This window comes from Mizuhopecten yessoensis, unplaced genomic scaffold, assembly GCF_002113885.1.
Source record: "Mizuhopecten yessoensis strain PY_sf001 unplaced genomic scaffold, ASM211388v2 scaffold8035, whole genome shotgun sequence".
Taxonomy (NCBI): domain Eukaryota; kingdom Metazoa; phylum Mollusca; class Bivalvia; order Pectinida; family Pectinidae; genus Mizuhopecten; species Mizuhopecten yessoensis.
Window position 1 is genome coordinate 490,945 of NW_018407346.1, and position 24,612 is coordinate 515,556.

The 24,612-nt window shown below is 34.6% G+C and overlaps 1 protein-coding gene across 1 annotated transcript; it reads right to left on the minus strand.

Annotated features, from left to right (window-relative positions):
- Window positions 1-610: 610 nt before the first annotated feature.
- On the minus strand, window positions 611-21,329 carry LOC110454704 (excitatory amino acid transporter-like). Its single transcript, XM_021504356.1, has 11 exons — window positions 21,179-21,329; window positions 13,205-13,395; window positions 11,565-11,639; window positions 9,994-10,116; window positions 9,051-9,132; window positions 8,153-8,319; window positions 7,462-7,588; window positions 6,449-6,682; window positions 5,329-5,523; window positions 4,928-5,062; window positions 611-2,604 (listed from the first exon to the last, which is right to left on the minus strand). The coding sequence occupies exons 1-11, from the start codon at window positions 21,208-21,210 to the stop codon at window positions 2,430-2,432; spliced, it is 1,536 nt and encodes a 511-aa protein (XP_021360031.1). The 5' UTR covers window positions 21,211-21,329; the 3' UTR covers window positions 611-2,429.
- Window positions 21,330-24,612: the final 3,283 nt, after the last annotated feature.

Consider the following 24,612-nt stretch of genomic DNA (forward strand, 5'->3'; position numbering starts at 1 on the left):
TATACCTGTGTCGTGTAGTAAACCTAAATTTGATTGGTTAAAAACCCTTTACTTCATTTAATTGGATTATGTTTAATATTTTTTAAACTTTCCCTCATAAGCTAGTGTATTGGTATTATTTCAAAACTATTTCATCAAATGTGAACATGTTGTATTGACTTTTTAAATCAATAAATTATTGTTTTGACAAATTTTGAATGTGACATAGCATATAATCGAACTAGTCATGGATAAAAAACATAATTGTGCTATATGAAACTGTATAAAATCTGTATTTACCATCATGGAAAAATACATTTAGGTTCTCAAGATCTTTCAAACACATCAGCTTTACTTGGTGCGGGGATCGCCCCAATGATGAACCTGATGGCCTTCCATATTCTTCAACCATGCTTAAAACACAATCACGATTTGGAAAATTGCCTGTGTAATATTGATGATTATTTATAAGTTTAAGCCAAACGTGTAAAAATGGATTTTTAATTTGCTTTTGCCAGTTTTAGACATAGAATATATATTCATTCAATAGTTTCCTATTTGACGTGTTGACGTTAACCAACATATGTAGGACCAGGCGTTTCTTATCACGCAATATAATAGAACGATAAGAAGACATCATTGACGTTTAATATGTTCACGATAACATTTGAAAAAGGAAAAAGTTTTGACAAAGATTATATTACATATTGCTGGAGATTCAAGATTTTCCAATTAAAAACCTTTATGACTTAAAAAAAAACCATATTGATTTTGAGTAAAGTTGCTAATTTATAAGCAGAATGATATCTTCTGTAATGCTTATTCGCTGTATATATAGTATATAATAATATGATAGTAGTTGTGATTAAAGAAAGTTGCTTAGAATTCAATGCATGATATTAAATTAAAAAAAGTTGTAGTTGGTACCTTAAATGATTCGAGTATGTATTTATAATTGGTTGATATCTAGTCCCGAGAGAGTAGCAATAAGATATGGGTAGGTTTAGTTCAATATGCGTGAATGAACAGAGCTTTAACATATAATGATTTAACGACACTTTTGTAATGTTCACACCAGCAAAAGCATTCCACAAATGCCGTCTGGACACACACATCCATGTACGGTAATTCTGTAAGCTAATTTGCGTTGGGTTGATAAAGACTATGGGTTAGTGTTTGTGGTCTAACAAGGAATTCTGTTTTTTCTTTGAATGATATATAATAATTAATAATAATAATAAGTCGAGTTTTTTTATATACCGCTAATTTATCACAACGTAGAGCCTAGGTCGTCTCAAACCGGTTCACACATTATTGTCCGTGGTTATAAGGCCTTTGAAACCAGCCAATACCTTTTCAACAACCGGTGCTGCCATTTCGGCGCTCACAGCTAGCATTCTACAATTCAAGCACTGCCCAACCACATCTACAGCTGTGTAGACTGGACCAAGCGGAGGAACGGATCTTGCTCAAAGATACAACACAGTGCCGTACCGTAACTAGAACCCGCAACACTTAGGTCAAAAGCCCAACGTCCTACCACTAGACCACCGAGCCTCCAATATGATATGATTGTCGATGGTGCCTTGCATCGTTTTTAGTTCCCTTGTTTTCATTTTGAGGACGTGACTTACGTAGATGTGGTCCTTCATTTACATGCCGGATATTGTTGATAATTGATAGAGCAAAATATGTTTACCCTTCCGGAACATATGGTCGTATTTTCGTCGCACTTTTCCAATGGTCTTTGTAATGTCCATCTGATATAATCAGTCCTTTAGTATGTACCCAACCGGAACACCGGAAGTAACTCTTCACTAATAAAGTTAGTAATGCAATAACCAGCATGGTCTCCGGAGTTGTGCGTTCGCCATCTATGAATGTACTTTGAATATATCGGAATGTTCATATCTAGACCTTGTTGAATCGACTTTTAGTTAGAATTAAATTTCTTTTAAAACCCACATTGTAGAAACTACATGGGACTATACTTTAGAACAAGTGTCATATTCTATTAACTCTATGAAATAGCTTAGTATACTATACGCATTTGATCACCATGCGAAGTAGTGGTATATTGTATGCGTAAAATCTCGGGATACTATGCATGGTAACGCCAGAATAATACAACAATAGCCACGATGTCGTAACATCGGGACGTTAGATGTATGATTTCATAAGAAAAACTGTTTATATTTATCTTTACACACATTGTTTGTGCTATGATAAAAAATAAGGTTCTGTATGGATTGTGTAAGAAAGCTGAATTATAGACCTGACAAAATAATAAAAGACATCTTCATTTGTACAATTCTGGATACAACTCTAATCATCTGTTCTTTGGGACCACTGCATCATAAATGATATTTTGCTAATAGCAACAGCGCTAAAGCAAACACATTATTGGAAACTTTGGATATTCTTTCGCCTGTTTATTACTGCCGAGGTATTTAATTCAAATGGTGTATATTGTCATCGATCACTACGTCTATGGCTGCCTGTTTTTCCTGATTACTTTTCTTTTCCGATATATCGAACTTTTCCAGGGCGTTCTTACAGAAATGGTATGTCACCACAACGCAGTGGGTGTGGCTCACTAAATTGCTTGTTGTACGGATTCGGTCTCTGCAACAAGAACGAAATACATGAAACATATCATACAGTGCAGGCAACGCTTAAACATTCACATGTACTCGCATGACGAATTGCTACTTAGTTAATTGGTTAAATGATTGGTTCCATAGTCAAAACTTGTATCTTCACATAGGATATTTTTCACAGCTTTGGTAGAAAACACTTTCTGAAAAAATTACCAAACCTTGCAGAAACTTGAAAGTGTAGATAAACAAATCAACAACAGTGTTCAGAATTAGAATTCGGGAGGATCTCAGGATACGATAATCATACTGCCGCTCTAACCAACAGGACTATTTGGTGAACGGTTTTATCTTAAACAGTCGCTTTAGGTTAATCCAAAACAAAGTTACTACGGGAAGGCTAATGTATGCAAGGAAAATACAGCAGAATTGTCTAGTCTAGTGTTTTGCTTTCAGTGAGACAGGGATCCGTCTATAGCCAAAGAAGACTTATTCAAAGACAATGACCAGAGAAGACTAAATCAAAGACAATGACCAGAGAAGACTAAATCACAGACAATGACCAAAGAAGACTAAATCAAGGACAATGACCAAAAAAGACTAAATCAAAGACGATGACCAAAGAAGACTAAATCAAAGCAATGACCAAAGAAGACTAAATCAAAGACAATGACCAAAGAAGACTAAATCAAAGACAATGACCAAAGAAGACTAAATCGCAGACAATGACCGAGGAAGACTAAATCAAAGACAATGACCAAAGAAGACTAAATCAAAGCAATGACCAAAGAAGAATAAATCAAAAACAATGACCAAAGAAGACTAAATCAAAGACAATGACCAAAGAAGACTAAATCAAAGACAGTGACCCAAGAAGACTAAATCAAAGACAATGACCAAAGAAGACTAAATCACAGACAATGACCAAAGAAGACTAAATCAAAGACAATGACCAAAGAAGCTAAAGCAAAGACTATAGCCAAAGTAGACTTAATTGAATACTTTAGCCGAAAAAGAATACATCTAAGACAATGGCTAAAATAGACTTAATCAAAGACTTTAGCCGAAAAAGAATAAATCTAAGACAATGGCTAAAGTAGACTTAATCAAAGACTTTAGCCGAAAAAGGATAAATATAAGACAATGGCTTAAGTAGACATAATCAAAGACTTTAGCCGAAAAAATAAATCTAAGACAACGGCTAAAGTAGATTTAATCAAATACTTCGGCCTACGAAGAATAAATCAAATGTTATTGCTAAAGTAGACTAAATCAAAGGCTATTACCAAAGTAGACTAAATCAAAGGTTTTCGCCAAAGAAACTTAATCAAAGACTATTTCCAAAGTAGTCAAAATCAAACACTATTGACAAAGTAGACTTAATCAAAGACTATTAACAACGTAGATTTAATCCAAGACTATCGCCAAAGTCGATTTAATCAAAAACTATTGCCAGAGTAGACTTAATCAAAAGCTATTGTCAAAGTAGACTATATCGAAGACTATTGTCAAAGTAGATTTAATCAAAGACTGTTGCCAAAGTAGACTATATAAAAAATCTATGGCAAAAGTAGACTAAATCAATGACTATTGCTAAAGTAGATTAAATCGAAGACTATTGCTGAAGTAAACTTAATTATTGGCCACAGTAGACTAAATCAAAGACTTAGGCCTAAGTAGACTAAATCAAATGCTATTGCCAAAGTAGACTGAATCAAACACAATGGTTTAAAAAGATTAAATCAAAGAATTCGGCAAAATTCGACTTCATCAAAGACTATGGCCAAACGAGACTAAATCAAAGGCTATTGCCAAAGTAGACTAAATCAAAGGCTATTGCCAAAGTAAATTAAATAAAAACCTGGCAATGTTATCAACCTAAGGCTATATTCGTATGTTACATGTTTACTATCTTATTACAGTTTTACAAACAGTGTGATCATATGTTCATACTTATAGTTCAGTTATCCGTTCATTGTTATCTATTAGTTTCTTCTAATGATATTAATCATAACACGAATACAAACAAACAAATAAATGTGACCAGAATGATTAATGATTTCTTTTTTGAAAGAAAATGTCCGTTTTATATTTTGACACATCGTTTATAGTATCAATACAAATCTGAAACAGTTTCAGATCTTAATAACCGGTTGATTATGATACCTTTGATTTTAATCGTTCTATATTCCCTTAGACGCTGTTGCAACATACATCAATATACACGATTAAACTTATGTGTATATTAAGATAATGGCAAAAACTTTCCATTCATCGTTACTTCTCTTCAAATACCTAAAATTATTCAATACCTTTATTTCACTGTTCCACCGACTTACAAAAATACTTACAAAAACCACTCAACAGCAAACAGGAGAGAAATAGAATCGGCTGGTATGTTCATGGATGTCAATATCATCACCAAGGTAACGATACTGGAGCTAGGTATCGAAGGTAACGCCATTGAACAAATGGCGGTTAAAATGCTGAAGTTGAAATAAAAATGATATAAGCAGAGCTACATTATTTGTATTTTGTCCTCGTTAAATGCTGAACATTTCGATTTCAAGTTGATATTTATTTGCCTACGATGTTTTGTATACTTCTCGTGGTATTTTGGATCAAAATGAAGTCAAATGTTTAGTTAGAGATTTTAAATATGTAAATAACATTTATCTATTTGACTAGGTTGTAGACACTATTTTCCAAATTGGAATTCAAAGTTGCATCAGAGTTTGTACGAGTTACTTACCCTATAATGAGAATATCACCCAAACTAATATTGACTCCAGTTATGTTGGCCACAAAGATGGCTGCCGCCGTTATAAAGAGGGCGCTACCGTCGGCGTTCAGTGTCACACAAAAAGGGATTACAAACCGACTGACCCTTTTGTCAACCTTCTGGTCATCCTCGCACGCAGACAACATCTCTGGAATGGCCACTGCACTGTAAGATAGCCAAATGTATTTAGCATGGAGAAAGACTCAATATACGATCTGAAATATATTGTTGACAGTTTGGTTATCCAATTGACACTTACCATTCATATGGCATTGCTATTACATTTTCTAAACTATATTTGTGATAAAACCCAATCCAAAACCTAATTAAGAGCATGTGGAATAAACGGTAACTGCTTAACACACGGTTGAAATTTTATAGCATAAGTTCTTTACATAGCAAAGGACATTTTGTTGATTGACTGTTATAATCGCAATGCATCGTTTGGTTATATGGACCTACGAAAGCGATACTGACCGGGACGAAACGTTATATGGACCTGAGAAAGCGATACTGACCGGGACGAAGTGTTATATGGATCTGAGAAACAATAACACTTCTAAAGGTCTTTATACATGTAACACATATTCACTGAAATACACATCTTTTATTGTTATATATAAAATAAAAATGTGTTCTTCATTAAACAAGACGAAGCGTGAATCACCCATCTAGAGAAGAGTGCCGCAGTTGGCTAATATTTGAGAAACAAGGTGTTTTGAACTAAAAACCGGTGAACTAAGGCAAATTATATACAAAGATAATTTTGAAACGTGGATAAAACAAGGACAATAGAGTCAGTGTTCCAAGAGAGGAAACGTATTCCGCTTTTTAATGAACGTTACTCATATTAATGGAATAATAATAATCCTTTACTGTTAATTGTAGTTTTTAAATCCTCAAAATGTTAACATGTTAGCATACATGTAACAAAACGACATGCAAAAACGCGTATAGCTCTTAATCGCTGAACTCATCAACTCGAATTCTTGTTTTTGTCACGTCATGGACTTTATATATCAAGGAAACCAATTGACAACAGTTCAATACATTGTCAGCTATAACAGTTACAAAGTGTATTTTTACTTACGTACTCGTTGAGGCAAGCCCAATCATCCACGCTTTACCAATTTGTACGGCAAATCTGTACGGATTCCGACGAGTCGAAACAAAAAATATGAGAGGCATAAGAATTAACTGATGTACAGCTATCCCCAACGTGACTACGCCAACAAACATCCCCAAGGCTCGAAACATCTCTTCAAGTTGCGTTATAGAAGCCACAGACGCCGCGATCAAACTCAGGATCCCCAAGGGTGTGAACCTGTAACAATAAGAATCAGACATAGTAGTATCGTTCTCGATATCCAGGAGTTACGTTCACTTTCGCTCTCTGCACCCCTGGAATATATCATAGCAAAATCAAAGGCTCAGTGTTCGCCACCTTGTGGATGAGACAAGAAGACTAGTTTGATTCTTTGATGTGAATCTTGCGGTCACTTAACAGCTATGCAGTCGGGCGTCGCTCCTCTGTGAACTTCAAAGGACAGGTATCAGCCGAGTGATTGATCAGGTTTCTTTACCCGAGACCAATCTAATGACTGGAGTGCCTTTAATTTTGCTATGACATATTACAGGGGTACAGAGAGCCGAACGTAACGCCTGAATATCGAGGATTTAGTAGTATAAAGGACTCCACAACATTAGCAGGTAAAGTTTTGGATAACAAGTAACAATTGATTTATCAGCACTGATTATCACAATTATTTTTTCAAATTGTACCAATACAGAGACCGTAGAAAATCTAAATGTCTGTTTTCGTAATCCACATTTGTTTGAAAATCCACTATATTTACAAAACAAAAAACAAAAGATTAAAATAATAAATAATAAATTTACTAATAGCTTCATACATAGGTTTGCAAGGAATACCTTACTTGTGTTTGTTAGCAAGAAATGTTGTATTTCTTGCATAGTTATTGCTTAATTGTTCATCTAAATTATGTACTTTGTATGTATTGACAAACACATAAGTACTATATTGAATAAACTTGAAACATGTAGCCGAATTGTCTGCTTCTGATAAGTTTAACGCCAATTTACCACAATAACCAACGCAGTATCGTCAGAAAGATGTCTGCCAACGACTCAAAAAGGTCTAAAACTGGTTTTCCTTTCTCGTCTGCTTTGCTTAGAGCTATTCCCATCAGCATACATGTCATAATGATACCTGAAGTAGGAAGTTATGTAACAACGAATCATATTTAATTTCACAATTTTACAGCAAAGTATACGTAAGCAATATCAAAAATTCATTGTCTTAAAATTGGAAAAAGAAAACAATAGACCAAAAGCCATCAAAGAGAACATTCGTAAACAAATATATTGATAGCTCAAGATAATGCATGGAATTGGAAAATACGTAATGAGAAGTACCAAATGAAGTAAGCAAATCATGTCTAATACTAAAGTAAATGAAAGAAATATAAACGGCAGAACTGTGATGATTTGTTTGACAAAGTGTTTATATTCTCAAAAGCGTCTGATCATATTTCGTTTGTGGACCGTAGTATAATTATGACGTCTGGAATTACAAAATGGTGAGCACCCTGTCTCCATATCAACTACGACCTTCCGATGTTCACGATAATTTTATATTCATATTCAGTTAACTTGCACAAATAATATTTGGGCTGGGTATTGGTTTGCTTAAATTTCAGTACCGAATTTATGTTATGCCACCATTTATAATAGGTCATACTAGACTTTTTTTGTATGAAAGGCCAATACGTACCGAGTAAGTTAGTGCCTGACGTTTTGCCGACGGTTTTGTTCAGTTTTTTAACAGTCTCCTTAACAGTGCCGTTAGTAGTATTCTTTATTAAGGTTTCATACGTGACTTCATTTTGAGTAATTGTTTGTTGGAACGTCATATCCACAATATTGTCTGGCATTATATTTCTGAAATAAAGAAAAAGACAAAAAATGTTAAACAAAGTGACGACTGTCGAAGACTGACTTTAAGGATCTCTTCCCCACTGCGCTGTGTTGTCTACCATAACCTCCCCTTAATTACTAAAGTACAGCTGGCCCAGGACACTTCCCGTTGAAGAGGTAGCTCAGTCGGTTAGAGCAATAGTACAACGACGTAAAGTCAAGGGTTTGGTCCTGCCCCGCTGTATTTTTACACCAAGAGACGTTGTTGTTTATAATATTTTGTTTGTTTATTTCATCTTCATTTTATCATAAAAGTTTCCGAAAGATAATGTGGTTTCCCTTCCATAAATGATTTATCAGCGCTATAGTTATGTTGGTAAAAAACGTTTTTCAATGTTTATTTACAGTGTTTGAAGTGGTACGAGGATCCTTAATGCTTTAATTAATAAGAGTATATCGATTATACGAAACGTAAACAAAGGTGCATCGTATAGTATACACAACAAAAACAAACAATCTAACAGAGATATATACACTTAATTTTGGTTGATTGAAATAATAAAAATGTTTGTTCTATTTGCAATAAATCGTGGAAATTAAAAAAACGTAACTTTTCATCCGTGAAAAGAAATCCCGAGCTGACGACGTACATGCATGCATAATATGAAACAAAACGTGAAATATACATATTTTAGTACCACTTTCTTTATATATTGCAAATACAAATGTCATAAAGGCAGATGTTCAAAGTTTACCGAAGTAAATCTGCAAAAACATCCGATGTTTCCACAACAGCAGTAGATTTCGTTTCTGTTGTCACAAAAGTCACTCCAACACCTTGGTAGAAAAATCATAATAAAATATGACAACATCCTGGTCATTAAAGTTTACAGGATCAACATATACATGTATATATCAATGCAAGCCACTCAACAAGTGGCTTATATACGTTGTAACGCATAGATTATACATTAATAGTCGAAGATTTCTGTACTTCACCTTTCCATCAAACTGAAGTAATGAGGTACGCCCCCTAACTTTACCAGATACAGAGTATATCACCTCTAAACATATGAATTTATTTATGATATGTTATAGATGAATACCGAATAAATGTCCACATGTACCATCTTTCATTATTTTACAGTTATCTATGTTTTTCCAGGATCAAAGTCGTTCCGGGATGTTCGTTAGATACCAACAATTAAAGAAAATATCCACGTTTAGGTCCCAGAATAAATAAAGAAGCTTTAGACTAAAGTCATGATATATTGCTTTCGTACACAGATCTTTAAAAACATCTTTCACCTGTTTCGCTTATATACGGTTCAGTTAATTACAATTGATCATGTGGCTGTATTAAATGTTTTTATTTGCGACGATGGTTAGGTAAATCGTGATATCTCTTGCTTCAAAGTAAACCCTTCCTGTATGTATTTGTATACATCTATAACTACCAAGAAATTTTGGTAAGTTTGGAACACATAGGGAAAGTATGAAGAGTATGGATATGCAAAGAGATTGATGCATATTTCGTACTGTTTGTGTGTCATTTAGCAATTTGTGATAATTCAAAACCAGGTTCTATAAATGCAGTAAGTTATATAATATTAACCAGTGTATGTCCTAATGTAAATAAAAGCCTGTAATTTTAACATGTTTTCATATTCAAAAGTTACAAAGTAAAAATTAATGTACCTGGTTTCATTATGAGGGCAAGGACGATGGCGATGACACATGCAAGGACATTTGTTACGGTGATGAAAATAAAAGCCACTAGACTTATCCGGCCATTAGACTTGGCGTCCAGTGAGGCAGTTGCTGTAACGAAGGTTTGAATATATAAACATAAATATATTAAAATATAAACATATACATATTTTTTATATGAAATTTTTTTTTTTAAATTATATTTCAATTACAGGTATTGGTTTAATATCGAATTTGTAATTCGTGATTGATAGGAAAACCCCCCAATTCTATTTGGTATTTTTAGTATGTCTGCAATCGGCTAACATGATACGAAAACGTACGTTCTTTATTGTGTGAATGTGAGCGATTGATTTGTGCTCAATGAGCCAAACCGTCAGGCTTCACCCTAAGATTGACTTTACAAATGTGACGTCAAAACTCAATGATTCGATACCCGTCCACTGGAAAATAAACATGCTATACATCGATAGATTATTCAAACGATTTTCATTGTGAAAGTTCAATCATATTATTTGAATGATATCAAATCTGTAAATGTAAACTGGAATTTAAACGAATGTGCTAATCGTCTCCTGAAAGTATACAAACTGTATATATTTTACAACAGTTATGACACAAGGTACTTATAGTATCCACTCTTGTTGGCTCCGGTAGAAACGCGAATAAGGTATTTATTGTGGGAGGAAGCCAACAAACCGGAGAAGACCCACGTGATCGAGCAGGTGACCACAAACATTTGCACGTCCGTTCGAGAAATCAAAGCCTAGCTGTCTTGGAGAAAGACTAGTGCGCTATCCACTCCGTCACACGATCACCAAAAAAGTATTAAAAAAGCAATTGACCGCAGTTGTCAATTTCGATTGTTATTACATGTATACATTTTTTAACACAGATCGTTATTGCATACATTCTGTTCAATGACAATATTTGCTAACACAGTGTATTTGAATATTTTCCCCGAAATTCGTGCCGCATGAAAAGGCAAAATTTCCTGCCATGCCATATCAATGTCAGTAGCGTTAACTCGTTACTTCCATTTACTATAACTTCAATCTGAGACTTAAGATACACTTAGATGTCAAATTGCTTTTATAACGGAATAAAAATAGTTTTTAAATGCATTGTACAGCATTACTCGGCATTATCCGGGGTAGAACTACTACTTGGGCGATCAAATTGTTACATATGGAACCTTGTACCGCACGACCTGAAAATAGTTTGTTTCACTATAATACAGCTACATGTAAGTAACAGGTACGCAATACAACATACATATGTGATATTGCTTTATTTACAATCGTTCTTCATATGCATATCATATTTACTGCAGAACTTTATTCAGCATTACCCCTTATTCATGTTCAATGTACTTCCTTAAAACTTTAGCCGAACTTAATGGCGGACAAAACAACGCTGATAACGGAATAATGCCATTGGGGAAATACATTATATTATTTTATCACCATTTGAAATAATGAATTTTTGTTGCATGGCCTGATACTAGTCTGTATCAATAAGGTAAGATTCACCAGGTATGTAAAAAAAAACTAACCTACCTGCAATTACGCTACTGGCAATGAGAGGTATAATCATCAACTTTAACATCCTTATAAAGAGTTCTCCCGGCATACCTGTAATAGTGAAACACAGGTATTACATATGTTTAACAAGAGTACATAGGATGTCTTCATACCTTGATGCCATTGGCAAAATCAATTAACAGCTGATATACTCCAAGATCAAGCCATACGCGTTTCAAGTTAGTACATTTATTCACATACATGAATGAAATGCACAGGTAAAGTATACATATATGTATGAAATATTGCGGCTCGCTAATAAAACTATTTTAACCCTATTCATGAAGGATATCAGGCGTCATATAATAACCAAAGCCATCATATTTAAAGGAGAATATAAAAGCGTCGATTGGCATATATCATACAGTTGTGGGACCGCACAACGCACCAAAAATAGCGTGCGCACACCGTGCATACATCGTTCGCACAACGTCCGCACACCGTCCACACATGGTGCGCACAACTGTGCGATTTAGCAATCGTTCGCACCGTTGTGAGTTTTTCTCCGCACAACTGTGCGATTTGGTATCATTTGTAGATCAAAATTACGGAATGACAAAAATATGGAAGGCTCGTATGCGATAATGTACACTGTGTATATATCTGTAATTTCTCATCACAATAATAAAGATTGTACAATTTCACAATGCGTGTTACACCGTATAACAGTGACCGTTAGGCTGTCAAGAATGGGTTTGGCTACAAGGTAACAGAACAGGTAAATAACAATTTGATGAGTGTCCTGACCAGTGCCTGACACACAGAGCTGATATGCGATACCGTTTGACCTTAATGAGTAGTATTTGTTATTTGCATTCGTTTACCTATAGCTCCCCTTCACCTGGTTTTCACACCCCCGGCCTTACAAAACGAGTTACGTAAGTGCCTCAGGCGGGGAGGAAACTACGGTACAGATACATGTACAAAGTGGTTATGTTTACCCACGGTCTTAGATAATCTAATTCCGTGGTTTACCTGTATACGGGATTGTGTTGTAATTTTACATGTGTGTCGATTAAGTTTGTTTAAAAACACAGAAAACAAAATTTCTAAATAATAGAATGGATAGACAGAAAGATAAGTTTATAGATGTTGCTAGGATATAGAAACAAACGTAAACATCAAGTTTATATGTTTAAATACGAAACCGTATAAATTGTTAAGGCATTCCTCAATTTACACAAACCACGATTGTTATCGCACAACGTCCGTCCATCGTGCACACAGATGTGCGCAAGCAATGATCGTACAGCTTTTTATCGTTCGCCCATCGTGCACACACCGTTCACACACCGTGCACACATCGTGCGCACACCGCACATCGTGTAACGTTGTGCGACCCCACAACTGTATCAATTAAATATAAAACTTAACAGGCTTCTCCTCCGTTACTAGAAATTAACTAGTGAGCTATTTTCGTTTAAACCGAGCAGGTGCATAAAAACGTAAATAAACTCACTATTATAAATTCTGTCAAACATGTTTTTGTCCAATATGCCCCGCCTGTTGTGAATCATTATCGCCGTCGACGCTAGAAAACACATCACAATTTATACCTTAGTTGCGCCCCTGAATAGAGCATGGTAACTTACACGTAGATATATATATAAACATACCTATCCACGTCAGAAGCTCGGGAGAGGGGTTCACCTCTCGGATCCCAAATCCTAAAATGAAACCGAAGACGATCCCTACTGAAGTGAGCACTAGCAGGAAGTTTTCGTTGATCCATCGTCTTAGGGGCGAGATCTTCGTTTTGCCAAGCATGCTGTCGTCTGCTTCGTCTACCTCTGCCATTGGAGTCTTACTATGGTAGAGAAAAACCTCAGGTATGATACAATGGTCACGCACTGAATACCAACAAATACATATCGGTGTTCACTGATAGACTTGCATACGTCCCATGTTTTACCCAATAATGTGACAACACATCATCGTATTTACGTATTACACATATTACAGCTAAACTGCTTTATTTTAATGTGCGAGTGACGGGATAAAATTTTATCTGATTGTTCCTCATATCAGAGTTTGATATTTCAGTTTAATTGACGTTTGATCAGTGTGTCAAATATATATATATTGCCGTTCAATTCCTCTGGAAGAAGTTTCATGTCGGGGTTTCTAGCGACTATTTATAAAAGTACGTTGAAGACAACTCGCTCCCGTTTACTGATATGTCGCGTTGAAGATCTAACAACATCCCGTAGAGGGTCATGTTCAGGCGACCTTTGCATTAACCAATCAGATGAGAGCTTACGCATTTCTGTAAGTGATGATGTAATGATTTCGGAACACACTTGCTATGATAAAAGACCGAGAGGTGTCAAATGAACATCGAAAATGGCGGCGCCCATGACACCACGCCGTGTCTATCTACAAGACAACGTTTGTACAATTTGTGGATTTTGCTTTGAAATAAGAGAGACTTCCTCTTCTGGTGATGTTGTCGTTAAAACGTTTAACAACCTGAAACTAAAATTAAACAATGACAGGCTTCGCAATATTCAAACTATCACTGGACCAGACGAAAAAGTGGATTTTGGGCTACGAGGTGTCTGCATTAAATGCTACAGGTCCTGCTTTCTGATTAGTTGAATGAAAGAGTTATGTCGCGTTTTGATTGGCTTGTTATAAATGCGATAATGCATTCATGTTGACCTCTGACGTGACCCTTTATGGGATGTTGTTAGATCTTCAACGCGACATATCAGTAAACGGGAGCGATGTGAAGATATAATTTTAATTAGATTGCTATTGTTCCAACCATGCATTATTCTGGTCAGTAATCATTACTTAAAGTTTTGTAAATTGGATATCATTCATTTATAAGACTGGATTTTGATTTCCGAGTACTTTAAAGATGTACACCTCTGAGAAGTCAAAATATTCCTGTATTAAACTTTTTTTCTTATATGGATTTTTGGAAAAAGGAGTTTATGGCATAGTAGAAAATGCAAACAAAACTAAATGTCAGTGTGTTCATTTTTGTGCTATGACCGGTCAAAGATACCAAATTAACACAACATGAGCTTTTAAGTGGTTTTTGGGGGTTTGACCATTTGCAGAACAAATTCATACAATTTCTTCCAGGTGTGATATCATATATGTATGAATATTTGTAGAATTGATGAAAATATTTTTTTCTTTTAAATTATGGAAATAAAACTTCTTAATCTTATTCTTTTAACACAGAAAGCCTATCATATTTTCCCCTACCCCCTATTTTCTAATGAAAAAATACTATTTTTTTACCATTTTTTGCAGATTAAACGCTTGATATAAAAAGTTCTGCTATTAAACTTTTTTTTATAAATATTTAATGAGTTAAAAGAAAATGTGTTTCTCTTTCCAAAACATCGACAAAAATGGGGGGTCCGTGTGCTTCTTTTTTTTGTCCCATTATCATTTGTGTTATATTTTTTTTACCTTTTTCGGGGTCAAAAATCAAAAGTGCTACAGTTACACTAAATATGTAAAAAGAATATATCAGTAATGTATAATTTTCCAGTTTGTTGCATATTATTTTTATCATATTAAACAATATAAAGTTGTACAGCAAAATTGAACCTACTACAATTAAAAATAGTGACACAATGATAATTTAAGTGATCAATCTAGTGTCAAAAAAGGTGAAATGTTTGCCTTTTTTGAAGCGCAAGAAATACACATTAATACACATTTTCAAATTGGTAATTCTTTTAAATTATTGTAAAAAAGTTCTACAAACAACAGGCATCTAGTTTTTTGATATATTTTTCAGATGCGTGTTTGCTAATAAACTTTATCATAATTTGTTAAATATTACAAAAACCCGCTACACCAGATCAAAACGAGACTTGAACGTGATTGAAACCTCAGAAGAATGCATCCTTAAGCACAATTTGAAATGCCATGATGTTTTTGAACATACCATAGAAAGAAAAAAAGGCTGAATAACCAACGGTTCAAAACACAGTGAAGATGTATTCATGTTAACCATATATTTTCTTTCTTACAGACTGAACCTTGGAACTAGCTTCAACCAAGGTGTGTTTATCGAGATAACTCGTGACACGTAGACACTATAAACCTTCTAAAATTACATTTCAATATCTGCCTACGTACATTGTATCTCACGTCTTGAGTGTTTTATTGTATTTGTGGTATCTTTATGTACTTGCTCCTGTAAACAAAACATTTGAAGACGGAACTATAAGAACATTTTCCAGTACTGACTACGGTAGAGTAATAAAGTCATTATTACTTCTTTGCTTACATAAATTACCATAAAAATATTAGAGTGGACTTAAGTTTGAAATGGCTCGCAGTTAACGTGTAGCAGATAACGTATCCTGTTTACAGAGAGTGATAAAGTGAACCATTAGCCTGGATTCACTTAAAAGGGTTAGCCTGTCAACTAGCTAGTACATCATTGCTTTCATACAACGCAGAGTGTATCTTAAACTGACCCGGATCTGGTGTAATACCATTAAACTGAAATTCTTGTGATAGGCAGACAAAAAATAATTGTAACAAAACACGACTGAACATTCTGGTAATCTCAAGTGTTAGGATAGGTCTCTGTCATCTGTAGCTGTACTCTAGCGCAGTCTCCAGCCATCTGTAGCTCGTTTCCCCACTCAACTATCTCCTTTCTTGGTTATATTTATAACCCAGACCCATATCAATTAAGTCCAGCTATGCATACAGTCCATGTCCTAGGACTATAACGTTGCATACAGCCATCATCTATCATAAAGTCCTTAAACCCGTCACAAATCAATTTTATAGCTGGTCAGTTGAGACTAAAGAAACCATGGAGTCATTTAGCTACTCCTTAGCTAATATCTGCATCTGCACCTATATAAATTAGCTACATGTATCATCTGCATCTGCACCTATATAATTAAGTCCAATTATGCGTACTTTTGGTTTTGACTTTCTGATCAGTACTTTCTCGGACTAAATGTAATCAATTACAACAACGTCATATTGTTGACTGTGTCACATAATTGTACCTGTCTGGTAAACAGGATTATACACCTGTGTACCGCATCGTATGGAAATACGGAGTGTCTAGGTAAGAGCGAGAGAGAAAGTGACAGCTGGCGTCCATATTTAATGTATTGACTTTTATGTGAAAACCACATTTTATGCGACAAACTGCACGCAATATTCGACAACCAAATTTTTGGATTAAATCAAAGTTGAATATATTCATATTATCACGTATACTCTATATAACCTACCTCTGTAATTATCTTGGCTAAGAGATAAGTGTTTTAGTGTAACATCTAAGGAATGTGAGGAGAAGAATGCTGTCTTACTGGCAAGTTAGGTTTTCCATCAATGCGGTATAACCCGGGTTATCAGCTCACTAGTTCAGCAGCGTTGAGATTAGTCAGTAGCTGGATGGGTGACAGCCTGCACGTTACATTTGCATCTGGATACAGCTATGCGTTTTTAAACCTAATCATAACAATGCTTTGGGTGAAACATTTTGTTCTTTCATGATTTATCTGGTGGAAAAATCGCCAATGACCCAGTTAAAGATTTGAGAGCCATATGTTATAACAATAATACACAAATATACATAATAATCTGAGGTGATATTCAAATAGGTTTCTGGTGTGACAATTTCTTTTATTGAATAGCAAACATAATAAAGCAGAGACAACATGTTACTCATGCAGCTAACAGCAAACGGTATTGTTTTGTAAACACGAGCAGATAAAAAGAATTTGTAATTACATTTTTCTTTGCTGTATGCAAAATACTCACAAACATTTTAAAATTGTATTTATATACGAAACCATAGCGTAGTCATTTTTAGATTCCCGAATTTAGATTTTTTCACGTATAATAATGATAATAGTTACATACAACATTTATATAGCGCCCTATTTAATTTGTAAAACTACTCTAAAGCGCTTTACAACATATGGATAGTATTATTAATTAAAAAAATAAACAAAAAAGGTTTATAATCACCATTATACATTAAGCAGGAAGATTATCATCTCAATATGTACATACATGAATAAATAAAAGTTGGTATGTACATGACGTCTGTGCAAAGACACTAAAATACAGAAGTGAAGAGGTCATTGTTTCTATCCTTCTTGAATTCGTCCAGGATGTTTGACTCTCCTATAACAGATGGTAATTAAGCTATTCCACAACGTGGCCGAACGCCCCCCAAAGCCCTGGTTTCCCTAGGTCACAGTACGGGATTTTGGGACACACAACAATGATTATGTATCTATAAATACATTTGATCGCTTGAGAAACAAGGCTATAATCATCCGTTGTACTTACATAAATGTAATTCAAATCTGCATTCAAATCGATAACCACTTATTTTTTACATGTTTTTGTAAATATTTTGGCATACCAGCTTCATGCTACCAAAATATTGCTTAAGTGCTTTAATAATCGAAGTGTATATTGATATATACAGGATCTTACATGCGTTTCCATTTCATATGTGATTTATGAAACGAGTCTAAGATAAAAAATAAAAAAATAAAAAATGTATGACGAGTTTCATAAATTTCATATAAAATGAAAACGAGTGTAAGATCATTTTTATCACATAATCAAGATTTGTGGCATTTATTCGTGTAATAAGACAATTGTATGCTACCTTGAAATGTAAAAAGTCGCCATTTTGACTCCAGTGCTTAAGTCTATGACGTCATGTTCTTGTCCTAGGCGTGAGGTCATAATTGAAACTTACAACCAGTCACATGGTTGATAGGTCATATTACATTGGTTAATACGCAAAAACATATGACATGGGTATATTCACTGGATAACACAGTACATTATGTGATAAATGTTTATAATGTTTTAATATATTTCCCTAAAAAAGTCCATATACAGTGACATTCCGGAAATTTTTAAGATACTCCATTTAACAACTGATCCTGTATTATTTTATGTGCTTTCAAAATTCTTAACTTGGTTTCGTTTTACATTCATTGATATTTATTGCTGTATGAATGGTTTTAGCCAATGAGTTCAGCACAGTTGAAATACCACGAAAAGGGAAAGGGATTATGAAATAGATATCATCACACCCTTTATAATTCTCTAGCTGCTAGACAGTTCCATCAAAAGTTAATACAAAAAAACAAAGTCAATAGTTTTATGGAATACACTAAATTTACATAGAATCGAATGAAAAAGGGCTAACGTAAAAGTGTTATGGTACGTCATGGTATCTACACTAGCTAAAGTTATACATTAACAGTTCAATATAATACCCTCGTTTCGTTTGCCACCTCAATCACCGCCAGCATATTTCAAGGTCCTTTTTTCTCCTTTTTTTAGCAGATCATTCATATATTTCCTACAAGTTATCACTAAACCCCTTCATGATGCCAAATTTCTCCTGCAAAATGATGGCATTAGAAGGAGGTTTCAGTGTATGTGCTTTTACTTACGTTTGCAGAAACTCGGAAACATTGAAAGGCCACCATTGTAGTGTCATTGCAAGGAAATAGTTGGGTTTATATAAATCTAACAACATATATGTATGTTAACAGTGGCGTGACAGTTATTAGTATGCTTCTCAGCTAGAGAGGGTTACAGTCGTTTGTCGTGTAATAATACATAAAATAAAAACATCATAAAGGAGACATTCACATTTACATGTATATGGTATCTGTGAAACATGTGTTAATATAGTAAACAGTTCTTTGCAGGGTACCTAAAGGTTTCAACATAGCTGTGTAGCTATCGCCTATTGGAAACTTTGAACTTTATTCAAGTCATCAGGCAACTCCAGGCCTGACGCATTAAATGTCATAGGGTGCAAATGGATTTCACGAAATCCGGATATCACCGAAATTACCTTTATCTTGACAACAATATATTTTTTTCTAAATAATTTCGTTGTTATGTTCATGAGAGAATATAAGAAAGTAAACAAGCCATGACTAATCTAGCATTATACAGCCCGTGTGCGTTAGTGGTTGCGATTATATCCCACAGTGTAAACTGAACGATGTGCACGCATATAAATTTTCTTATAAGTGCAAGTATAAACAATTACTAAAATTAGAATCCGTTATTAGTATATGACATTTTTATTCACATTTGATCTGCTTTACGACAACTTTTAAAATATCTTATTATATAAATCATTTAATTATGAAGATGTAGAATTAAAAACATACCAGTTTTTTAAACTGCATAATAGGTTTGGGCGACTAATTCAATGCTCCCCTGTTATTTAGCTCCCTATGCTTCGAGGATACCTATGAGAGTAGAAATGATCTGACGTGCTTATTGCATTACTCTCGGAATTGATATATAAGAGTTATGTCCTTCATTCTGCAGGTTGCTTCTTTCATTTAATAAATAAATAAATGAAAAAACATTTCAGGAAGTGGATATATTTTTCGCAGAAGTCATTAAAAAACAGCTTGAAAGACACCTACATTTCATATTGGACGGATGCGTCCCTTGAAATCATTTTAAAAAGTTCACAGAGGAAATGTTTTCTGTTTATTTCATATAAACCTGACATAATATCAATTAAAATATTTTGGAAATATGTCACTAAAAATTCTGTGTCGAAAGGAAACACATATCTGTCCTGTTTATTACATTAGGCTACACTAGAATGTATAACGAATCTGGCCGTAGTTTGTAAACATTGACTCACAGCAAAATCGTGCGATATTTGTCAGCTTCGCGAGAAATAGGTAACGTCAGATAAACTATTTCTAATGTTATATGTATCTGTTATTATTGACATACATATGTCATTATTGTTATTTAAGATTGGATATTTTTTGAAAACATTGTTATTGTAGTTATGATTGGTTTTTGTGTCTTTAATTGAAGTGGATCGTTGTTAATAACCACTCCAAAAAAGAAGAGGTCAGATAAAATCTAGGTTGATGACGTAGTTAGTGCACTCCTGAAAAACAGGATCTGTATATGTGTAACTATCTCACTGCATGCTCGGAAATTCCTGACCTGTTTTCTTTAATGAAATCTACAAGTTGTTCTACTTTCGTTATCCCCTATTCACATCTTATCCAATGTTTGTCTGTCACATTGTTTTATTCTAAATCGTCGCTGACTATCTGTCTTCTCCTTCTCTCCTTATACGTAATTGTTTTTGTTCTTCTGTCTATTTTTTGACTTTCTGTCTATCTTTGAAATTGAGAATTAACCTTTGTCTACGAAGTGTGAAGTCACTCAATCAATACTGCAAAATATCTCCTCTCTGGATCTCCTCTTTTCTCTCCGCTCTAGATCTCTAACTCTCTCTCCCGTAATTTAAATACGTTAATATTGTAAGCTATATGTCTATCTGGTTAATGACAAATATCTTACTTACTCGTCTGTAATTCAGTGTGTCCTCTTTTTAATGTACTTTTATAAATCTCTCTTTCTCCCCCTTTATCCATATCCTACATCAATCTGACAAACCGTCCCTTTCGTGTTCCCCACTCATTAAACTCTATTGATTGTATACGACAGAAATGTTTGGAAAATAATACATACAATTACAATGAAGATACAGTATGTACACATGAAGTAACATAAACCTTATCAAAATAAACCAAACCATTTTAACGGTCACTTACCTCTCCATACACAGTCCATTCTCGTTGTTCATCAGAAGTAAATATAGAAGAAAAAATCAGGAATATGGATTTATCAGCACACGTCTTACACAGCTGCCGCACGTTCGTACATGTGTTGTTTAGCTAACACAGGGCAGCTTAAAAGGTCACAAACAACCGGAACTGCACATGATAAATAGCAGGGTAAATGACCTGAGTCACTCCCAACAGGAACCTAATGTTTGTTTAGGACATTTGTTCAATCTCCTCTACCGTTAGTAATTAGACAAGCGCTTTGTTTGACTGGGTGGCCTGACAAGTGAAGTTTTTTTTGTGTATGAACGCTGACACTCTAGTCTCCCCAAATACATTCTTTATATAGCCGAGGTTAAGAGCTGGGTTGTCCTAACAGGGCATGTTAAATTCATTATCATGGGTAGTCAGTATGATAATTCTCAAGAAGAAGTCTAGAATATCTTGAGAACAGTAGTAAAACTACTGCCTTATCAACGTGTTCGAACTAATGGTTACCCTGTCATGAGAAACTATGGCATAACTGATTATATTACCTTTGCTGGAAACCATCTTAATCGACAACCCAATAATTCACCTCTAGCTGAATGAATGGGTTTTATTTATATACCATATCGTGGTATAGATCAATACTTAAAATACCGCATGACTCGCGGACGCCTGTATTCGGGTAAATAGCATACAATAAATCACATTTTATATATTTGCTGTTGATATGAATCAAGTTCTATCAAATTATATCAATCACTATTATTGGCCTGGATGGTAGCGTGCAGGTGTTATTGTGTGTGTGAGAAGGGGAGGGGGTAATTCCTGCCTCAATAAGGACCATGTACTTATAACTAATAAGATATCACCCCTTTGTCGCTCGAACAATTTTCTCTTGCAGCCTTGATTTATCTCCCACTATGTAGACAAAATATTAAAGGGAGAAAGAGAAGACGTAGTGACAAAATTCCATGTGATTGTAAACTGTGAATAATGGAAGCTGTACAATTTGATGATTACATTGTAGAAACAGGTCAGGAATCCCCCTGCATGCAATGAGACAATTACACATGTATTATGCTATGCATGAGTGCACTAACAACGTCATCAACCTCGATTTAACCTGACCTGTTCTGATTTTGTGTGCTTAATAGCTACGCATCGCTGAAATCAAAAACACAAAAGGAAAGATAATTATGATAAGATGTTTTCATAAACAAATCGATTCCTACCAAACAATAATGCCACAAAGAATATGCAAAGAAAAGCTAATAATCATGAGGTTATCAATAGTTTCATTGCCGCTACCAATTTCCCACCAAACTGACAAATCTTACACAATTGAAAGCATTGAGTCATCGTTTACAAACTACGGCCATAAACTATTATACATTGAAGTGAAACCGATGTAATAAGAGAACAGATATTTGTTTACTTTTGACATATTTCGTTTTGTTACGTATTTCCAAAATATCTAACTTGATATTATGTCAGGTTTATTTACAAATCTGCAGTCGTCAATGAAGATGAGGGTGCTTCTACTTAGAATTACCCGGTTTTATTCTTCTCGACCATTTGGCATGAGTTTCCATAAACATATTTCCTTTGTTCAAAGTTATATCGAATTTGCATCCGAATAACTCTGTTGTTTGATTACGTGGTATAAACTTATTGGATAATTTGTTCGTGATATCTACGGGTGCTTATGGTGATGCTATAATGAATGGAAATGCCGGTACTTTGTCGATGCATCTGCAAAACGTGGAACATACATTTTGCTGTATTGTTACGCGTACCCCAGGACAAGGGAACATAACTCTTGTATTCTGTTCTACTTATTTAAGCCCCATGTGCAATAGAAATCTAGTGTATTTCTAGTTGCGTGTCCCTACCATACGTTTCAGCATTATGTGGTCTCTTACTTGCTGTTTAAAATATCAACGTAAATCATTGAAACTGAAATTTGTACAAGGCTGCAACAGAATTATAGAACAGCCTTCCAAACTACCCTTAACCATTTGTAGTTTGTGATTTTAGTTGTATCATTACAATTACCACAGCTTTGTTACCTAAACCCTATTTGTCAGACCTCATACAGCGTATAACCTTAATGGGCAATATAAATATATATTTATACGTACATCTATAATTTTACAGTTCATTATAAAATAATAAGAGATGAGTCTGTATATACATGATCAACAAGATGTAACATTTTATGAATGGAAACAATTATATCAGGTAGTATTATGTAAAAAGATGAGAAACACTACATATTTCCGTTCGACCTTTCGGGTGTTTGTTCCCAACGTTACAACCTTAGATATTAGCGGTGCACATGTGTTAGTGACAGTCGATAGTAGCACTTTATCTCCGAAAAGACATTTCTTTCCATAATCTCTAAGACCTAGCAAGTAGAACGGCAATCAAGGTCAAAATATTTGAAGCAATACTACATCTATAATCACAGATAAAATGGCTATAATTTGAACAATGATAGTGAAATGGTCCTGGCCCGTATTTTACCAAGGACAAAATCCAAACGTTAGCTTCTGTCATTAAGCTGTCATTATTGTAATCTGAGCTTAAAGTCAAGGACTCCACCGACCCGTCAACGTCAGCCGCTTTTCTCGATCTTTACATATAGCATGACCACAAGGGACGTCGTACTACTAAGCTGCACTGTACGATAAACCGGACGATTCCGACTTTCCTATTGTGAAATCTCCCTTTTTGAGTACAACATCCCTGGTATTCCCCTACCTACTTTATTTACATGTCGCAGTTGATTCTTTACTTAGGAGCTTGATCCGAATATCATGACCTGCGTGAAAGATTTCGAATGCAAACTAACACAGAGGGTTTTCAAAGATGCAGGTTGACGAAAACTACGGACAGGTTTTGCGGTCGCTATTACAGGGAAATATGTTCTTTCTTTGTGTGAAACGAAGGTCGATGTTAGTGATTATTAGAGTACTTTGTTGTTTGGTTGTCACTACTCGACTTATCGATGTTAGGACGTGACGTACTTGTATTCGACTTGGAGTTACACGGAGGGTGTCATTGATGAAGCAGAAGACGCTTACTCTTCCTAAACACATAAGCTTATTATTCTTGTACTTTTGCAAGGTTATCCATGTAAATTATTATTTAAGTCATATTTTACCCCAGTTCTATCGATTTTGCGTTTGAACTATGGTTTTGGTGACACTTTGGTACGCTCTGTTTTCTTCTGATATTTTTTTGTCAAATAATTTTATATTTATATTCTCTGTTTAATTTTCAGAAATATTTAAAATTACATATTGAATACCTTTTTCCTTAAATCAAGAAACTTAAACATTAAAATTAATAAATAAACAACAGTTAGTGCTCATATTCAAGTTTCTTATAGAAATGGTAATAAAAAAAGTCCGAGATCTTGAGACATACAT

What these genes read in the sequence shown, in the direction of transcription:
- LOC110454704 (XM_021504356.1), bottom strand. Translation starts at nt 21,210, where the DNA reads ATGAACAACGAGAATGGACTGTGTATGGAGAG. An exon ending in CGAGCTTCTGACGTGGATAG is followed by an intron (nt 11,640 to 13,204) that starts GTATGTTTATAT and finishes TCACTATTACAG; the next exon opens with GTATGCCGGGAGAACTCTTT. An exon ending in TGCCAGTAGCGTAATTGCAG is followed by an intron (nt 10,117 to 11,564) that starts GTAGGTTAGTTT and finishes CCTTCGTTACAG; the next exon opens with CAACTGCCTCACTGGACGCC.